Consider the following 8042-nt stretch of genomic DNA (forward strand, 5'->3'; position numbering starts at 1 on the left):
TACACTACATTGATGACTCTACTTCATTTTGAAGATGACACTAATATTGAATTACTATAAATAGGGGTCCTTGTTTTCTTTTTCCCCCTTATAATCATCCTTCATATATTCCATGATGATAAGACAAACGTTAGGTAGAGAGAACTTTTTAAATTAAATAAGCTATGTTTCACGTATTTTATTTGAATGGAGTTTATGGCATATATATGAAAAATAATGTGATTTATTATAAATTATATTTTATGTAAAATGATTAGTGAATTTTGATTCGCCGATCGTCTTTTAAGACATCAGAGCTTATGTGAAAAAAATAGATTTGTGATTTACTGGAAATTTCATTGATGTGAGTCTCACTTCATTTATTGTCTTGCTTCATCTTTCTCCCCCAGTCTTTAGTTGTCGGCAGAGAAAAGTCAATCTATAATAATTAAATTTAGAGTAAAATACTCTCACTACCTTTTTCTTTTGGCTTAATTACATGGACCTCCTCTCTATTTTAATAACATACATTTTAGTCCAAACCATGAACACCGTTAAGGAATATTCTGCAAAGATTCTTTATGTATATTTTTTAATTAAAAAATATTAGAATAAATCTTGTTTCCTACTTTACTCCTCATTATATTAAATCTGTTGTTTATCTTTCAATATTAATATTTATTAATAATTTATTTAATATTTTACCAAATTTAATAAATTAAGACATAACTTTATAATTTTATTGAAAATAGATATATACAATTGCAAAACTTTTTTACTAATATATATTTAAAAATTACATCACAAGTAAGCTTAAATAAATAAACAAGATTTATTGTAAAATAAAAATTTGTATTTATAAAATTAATAAAATTTATAATATGGTAATCAAATCAAGGTCAATCATATCAATCCTATGATTAATATGACAAAAAATATTAAAATATTTATTAAAATTATTTTTTAATTTCAAATAAAGATGCATGATACGTCATTAAATGATAATTATTAAGTAATATTTATATTAATAAGGGGCAATTTACTTAATAATAGGTCAATCCTATGATTTAACAATCAACTAACGGATGGGTAGATGGGAGTTGAATCTTAGAACTAAAAAGGAAGTTTGTGCAATATATATTTTGATTTTAAGGGAGGTCCATATAAGTTTCCAAGATAAAAAGGAGGTCTTTGTAATTTAAGTTAAAAAGATTGATGTATTTTACCCTTAAATTTATACAAACATGATTTAATTTTAATAAGTTTGGTTTAAAAAATTGGAAGGGTGGGGTTATAAAATTTTGATAAAGACAATATATAAGATAAAAGTAGAAGAAAAATTAATTAACAGTTTTTAACCCCACTTCTTTAATTTTTCAAATGAGCACACTAAAATTTTTTCCTTTTCTTTTTCCTCCATTTCCCTCTTGCGAATCGAACCCTAAAGGATGAAGAAATCTATAACTTTAATTTGTGAATAGGACAGCACTAAATAAAATACAGCTGATACTTAATTGGAGCATCTACTGCCCCACCTTAATTATCACAAGAGGTGGGTTGTTATGGTTCTTGACTTGTGAGTCTCCTACCAAGCATACAATTATATATCCATTATTTTTAAGCAACTTGACAATTCAATGATGAAGACTTTTCCTGTAACACAACGCAGCCCTTTGCTTTTGAAAGAGTCAATTATGCGTCCATATCTAGGAGCCTTACAAATGTGTGGTGTGTTTTGAGAGTTCAAAATTTTTTTCTCCTTAATAGACTGATCTTTCGGAATTAGATTCTCTTTGGACCTTTTTTTCTATAAGAAATATGTTTTTTTATTGAGGATTCGATATTCGTGGAGAATTTTGATTGGCAGGAGGCTGAGTGAAATGTTCTAGTCTGAATTATGAATTCCACATCGAGGAGCGTTATAAAAAACAATTTCTCTCATAGTAGTGTCCCTAAATATAAGAAAGAAATTCTTTTTATCTTAAAATTTTAAACTAATCTTTTCACTTTTACCCCCATTAAACATAAGTCACTTATTATTTTTATGTTATAAATTTTTACTTATTATCTTTCATATACCCTCTTTACAAATAAGGGTATAATTAGACAAATGTGTATCTATCTTACACATTTATTGCTTTTAACTAAATTTAACTAACATTTTAAATTACATGATTCTAGTATATGTTTCTTATAGTATGGAAGGGATGGAAATTGTTTAGAGTTAGGCCGTCCTTTTGAATACTCATAATAATAGAGTCGCGCTTGGTTAAAAGGAAGGAAGGAGAGAAGAAGCTAGTCATAGCCATCCCCCCCCCTCTTGATAATTAAAGCATGCATAACTTTATTAGTTAAAGAGAAGAAGTGACTTAATTAATCAATTGAACTTATCTGTTGACTTATCTGTTGACTATAATTATATGTAGAATCATAAGAGCACATCGTATTAAAAGGTCACAAGAATAATTTCGAAACAAACATAAAGTTGTTGAGACCTCTAAACTTGACGAATGGGGGCGTCAAGCTACCTGTACTGAACAGTACATGTTACTCTTGAATTTGTTGTTTTATTATATGTAATTGTTCGTAACAATATATTTTGCTGCCCAATTGCAACTTTTTCTTACGTTATTGCGAATTAAATATATAAAGAATGCGAAAACTTGTGCAAAACTTGATAGCCTGGACTTGTTGGGTGGCCTAAACATTACGCCAAATTAAATTTTGACAAAAGGAAAATAATGATGACATGTATGTACGCAAAATATGCGAAGGCAAACTATAAGAAAACAAATAAGGGATTAGATTTTTTTTTTTTAAAAACAAAAGAGAGAATTTTATTAATTTCTAACGAAAAAAGGTCTACAACATTCAGAACAAGAAAGAAAACGCAACAGAACAAGATCTACAAAGAAACAGAACAAGCAAAATAGTTACAAAAGAAAACTAAGCAAAAGCCAAACAAAGTAACAAGGTCCACAGCAAAAGCAACTCAATCACTTTTCAATTAATTATCCGAAAATAAAAATACAATGCTAATTGCCAACTCAATTACTGGGAAAAAATTATCCATTTAATTGATTATTTCCTACGGAAACAATTATAACTCACCATTACTGGCAATTAGTACGACCTTTACACTTATGCCAAAAGTTTGGGTGTACATCGGTATACATCAGTATATACTAATATATCGGTCAAAACACGAGATAAAAATTCATACAATTTTACAAATAATCATGATTTGTATGATTCATAAAAATTCATAAAAGTTGCGAGGACCTACGGCCATATGTCCATCACTTTCTTTGAATATAGCAAAGATCATTACGTCCACACGGCAGAGTACAAACTTTATGTAAAGAATATTTTTTACAACTATTTGAAGAATAAGAGAAAAAAAGAATCAATAATTTATTTATTCGTAGTGCTGTCAGTTTTATATTTTATTTGAAATTAATATGTGGAAACAGCTCATCGAGTGAAATACTTCGTCCACAGTGTACACAGAATAAGGGGGCGAACACCACCCAACGCACTATTGCTGTGATTTCACTTTTTAACTTTTGATTTGAAAAAAGAAAACAGACTTAAATCAGACATGTGAGTGTGTGTGTAGAGAGAGAGAGAGAGAGAGAGAGAGCTCAGAGCTATACATTATGTTGCAAGAGTTAAAAAAGATAATGATAAAACCAAACATTCTTTAATGATAAAACAAAACATTCTTTGCCCACAAAAAAAAAAAAAAACCCAAACATGCACTTGATCAGTTTCACTCAAGCCCTAAACTGATCATACATGCGATCCAAACCCCACGCTTTATATTATTTACTCTAAAATGTCAAGTGCCAACAATTTATACAAGCAGACGACTTACGAAGAAGTTCCGTCCCTCATGAGTTGTCCAATTGCAGTGATGGGAAATTGATCCTTTGAATAAGATTTTGGTGCCGTCTCAAGCTTCGTAGATACTTGTTTCATTGTTGGACGAGATCTAGGATTCTTATTCAAGCAAGAAATTGCTATTTTTAGCACCATGATAACCTCATCACCTGATTTTGTGGGTAGAGAAAGTCGCGAGTCCAAGACATCATTTAACCTCAAATCATCAATGGTAGTTGATTTCTCTTGCAAAGATGAAATAAGCTCTCCTGGATGTCTCCCCATAATGACTTCCAAACTCAAAACTCCAAAGCTATAAACATCAAATTTGTCATTCGCTTCCAAAGGAAAAGTCATCTCTGCAATAGATTTGATGTTATATATATTTGTCCATAATATAGAGCAAAGAGTAGTAATGTTATTAAAGGTTAATATAATCTTTGGTTCCTCAAATTTCCCCTCATTTGGTTTTAGTCTTTCAAGTTTCAAAATATAGGTTTTTTGTCTCTCTAGGGGTAAAATGGTCCAAATTTTTATTGAATTATAAGGGTCATTGTTTTAAATGAGAGAAACTTGAGAGACCAAAACTTATGGTTTGAAAATTAAGGGATCAAAACCAAAATGTGGACAAACTTGAGGGACCAAATATTGTATCAACCCTTTTATTATTAAATAAGAGACAAAAATGTCTTACCTGGTGAAGCATATCCAGGTGTGCCGGCAAATGTAGTCATATTGCTTGAGTTCGGATTCAAAAACCTTGCCGTTCCAAAGTCAATGATGCATGCTTTTCCATAGTCAGAAGAACTCAAAAGAACATTCTTGCCTGATATGTCACGATGGATGATAGGAATCAAACAGCCATGATGCATATGGAATAAAGCATTAGCCACACCTTTAACAACGTTCACCCTTTTGTTCCATCCAAACTCAGTGGCCTTTTTCTCATCCCCTAATATTTTATCCAAGCTTTCACCTTCCACAAACTCATAAACCAAAATGGAGAATCGTGAATTGGAATAAAACCCATGCAACTTCACAACGTTGCGATGTTTGATTTCTCTCAAAACTTGAATCTCAATTGCAAAAGCTTTATGGTTGGTGATTTCATCACTTGCCAATGAATGAAGTTTCTTTACAGCAAAAACATCACCTGTAGACAACTCAGCCCTATAAACACTTCCTTGGCTCCCTTCCCCGACCAAATATCTTTCATCAAATTTGTTTGTGGCATTAATGACATCATCATGCAATATTTTTCTACCACCAGTCAATAACAAATAAGCATCTTCTGGTGGAGCTTCTCCAATTTTGTTTTTTGCTTTTGTTGTTATTTTGAAAAATATGAAATATGCTCCAACAGCTATCATAGGTAGTGTGGCCAATGGGAGGACTATCTTCAAGAACATTTTACTCCTGTGATCGTGTCTATTTGTTTGGGAATCCCCACAAGGAACTAAACCAGTAACATTACCACACAAACCTTTATTATTCCTCAATGCCTGAAAATTATAAAAGGTCAAATCATTTGGAACAGGGCCTTCTAATTGATTGTATGATATGTCAACAATAGACAAAGCAGGCATTTTACTAAAACTAGAAGAAATGGTGCCAGAGAGATTATTATGTGAGAGATTCAATACTTGCAACTTGGGTAGCAATCCAAGTGTTTCTGGTATTGTTCCGATTAGCAAGTTGTCACTGAGATCAAGTTGTTCAAGGTCTTGGAGTTCATGAAGCTCATGGGGAATGCTTTCATCAAATTTGTTTTTGCTCAAGTTCAAGGCCACTAACCTTTTTAGTTTCCCAAACTCTCTTGTGATGGAGCCATTGAAATTATTTGCCGGCAACTCCAAAGTTTCAAGCTGACTAAGTGATCCTATAGATGAGAGGACATTACCAGAGAAGTTATTGTTACTTAAAGAGAGTTCAATCAACATGATCAACTTCCCTAGCTGTTTTGGAATTTGCCCAGACAAATGATTCGAAGACAAGTTAAGTGAACCAAGTTTAGATGCCTCTCCTAGTTCCGGTGGTATATCACCAGAAAGCTTGTTATTGTGAACAATCAATTGTGTGAGATTTTGACACTTCCCCCACTTGGATGAAAGGTGGCCATAGATTTGATTACCACTAAGATCAATGTAGTCCAAATAAGGATATACTCCAAAAGCAGCTGTTATATCATCGACTATTTGGTTATTATCAAGTCTGAGTCTTTCTAGACTGGAACAATTCTTCAAACTTGTTGGAATAGGACCAGTGAAATGGTTATTATTTGCAGCAAACCTAAATAACCTTCCACTTTGACAAATTTGTTGTGGCAGAGGGCCAATGAAATGATTATAACTGAGTTGTAAGTTCTGCCAAAGTGTCAAATTATTCATTTCTTGTGGAAGTTGACCATTGAGACTATTGCTATCCAAAAACAGGTGGGTAAGCTTTGTCATATTTCCTATAGTGGAAGGAACAGATCCTGAAAGGCTGTTGTTGTGAAGAGCGACCTGATGTAAATTGATCAAGTTACCAATGGATGAAGGAATTGGACCACAAAAGTTGTTGTCATTCAAGCCCAAATATATGAGATTTGTTAGGTTTCCAATAAAGGGAGAGATTGGCCCGGAAAGTCTATTAGAATACAAATTAATGCTAGTGAGAGAATAGGGTTTCCAGAAACCATTAGGAATAGGACCCGAGAGATTGTTGTCATAAAGAAAAATTTCTTGTAACTTGGTCAGGTTTCCGAGCGATGCTGGCATTCTCCCTGACACAGAGTTGTTTGCCAAGTAAAGGCTCAAAAGATTACTTAACATTCCAATCTCTTCTGGAATGGGACCAGAAAGAGAGGTCTCTCCAAGCCAGAGGAATGTCAGATTCCTCAAATGGCCAATTTCATGCGGAATTGGCCCTCCCAGGTGACATGTACTAAGGTCAAGAATATTGAGGGTGGTTAGTTTCTGGATTTCAGGAGGGATGGGACCACTAAATAAATTATCCGCCAATTTCAATACCAAAATACTGCACAAGTTACCAATTTTATGGGGAATGCTTCCATAAAATTGGTTCAAACTCAGATCAAAATGTCGCAGATTAGGAAAGGAAGTGAAGTTGAGACTGTCAAGAGTACCTTGTAGGCTGAGATTTGACAGACTTATCTTGATCACGGACATGGATTCGTCACATGAAATTCCCTTCCAGTTGTGTCTGCAAGGATTGGTTTCATTGTTCCAAGAGGACAAGGTGGCTTTGCTTTTCTTATTTAATCTGGCTTTCCAGTTCAACAGAGCTTTTGCTTCGTTATCTTGAGCAGCAGCAGAACCGGAGAATATGCAGAGAATACACCATAATGCTAGCAGCTTAATGGAACCTATTTGAGACATGGTTTTGTAGATTTTTGGATCAGGAAGATATTCAGAGACTCAGACGTATTTGGATGCAGAAGTTGATGAACGGACCTTCTTATATATAGTGTGGATTGGCCTTCTAGGCAATAAAGATTTACCTAAGAAGGGTTGACTGGCCAACGACGTCTTGTCGGAGCCTTATCCTGCTTCAAGGGATGTATATATGGAAGATGATCTGGATCTTTTAAAGTGTACATCTGTTTCTGTAAGATCGAAAAACTTGAAGTTTGGCTCTAACCTATACGGTTTTTTGGCGTTTGTACCCACCAAACTCATAATGCACTACTTTTGTATCAAATATACATCAGTCTTTAAATTTAGAGCGGACGAAGATTAATAATGATGAAGAAGGAGCAGAGGGAAGAGCTTCTATGACTCCTGTAGTTTTAACTACTTAAAATTTTAGTACCCAACTTCATAAAATATTAATTTTATTTTTGGTGGGAGGATTTGTGAGCCCCTGTGGGTGGAACTCAGGATTGTGAGGGAAGAAGTGCAGGGAGGAAACTGGGGAGAGAATCAGGGTGATGATGAACCGCGTGAAATGGCATCCAGCTGGAAAATTATCGTCAATGCTTTGCTGACGTCGACGACTTGAAATGGCATCCAGCTGGAAAAATATCATGCTTTAAACTCCATTTAAAATATTTTACAGATTAATATTATTTTTAATTCTGAAATTTTACTTCATTTTGATTTTGATTTTGATCTATCAACTTTAAAATTAATGGTTTTGATTCTTGAAATTTAATCATATTTTGATTTTGGTTCTTTAAA

General features: G+C 33.3%; 1 protein-coding gene across 1 annotated transcript; it reads right to left on the minus strand.

The window, feature by feature from the left end:
• Positions 1-3852: 3852 nt before the first annotated feature.
• On the minus strand, positions 3853-7241 carry LOC114742052 (MDIS1-interacting receptor like kinase 2-like). The gene is made up of 2 exons (XM_028930304.1): positions 4556-7241; positions 3853-4220 (listed from the first exon to the last, which is right to left on the minus strand). Exons 1-2 carry the CDS (start codon positions 7239-7241, stop codon positions 3853-3855), a joined length of 3054 nt encoding a protein of 1017 aa, XP_028786137.1.
• Between the last annotated feature and the right edge of the window lie 801 nt (positions 7242-8042).

The sequence above is a fragment of the Neltuma alba genome, unplaced genomic scaffold (genome assembly GCF_004799145.2).
Source record: "Neltuma alba isolate B1F8T4 unplaced genomic scaffold, ASM479914v2 tig00003622_pilon, whole genome shotgun sequence".
In the NCBI taxonomy this organism is placed as follows: domain Eukaryota; kingdom Viridiplantae; phylum Streptophyta; class Magnoliopsida; order Fabales; family Fabaceae; genus Neltuma; species Neltuma alba.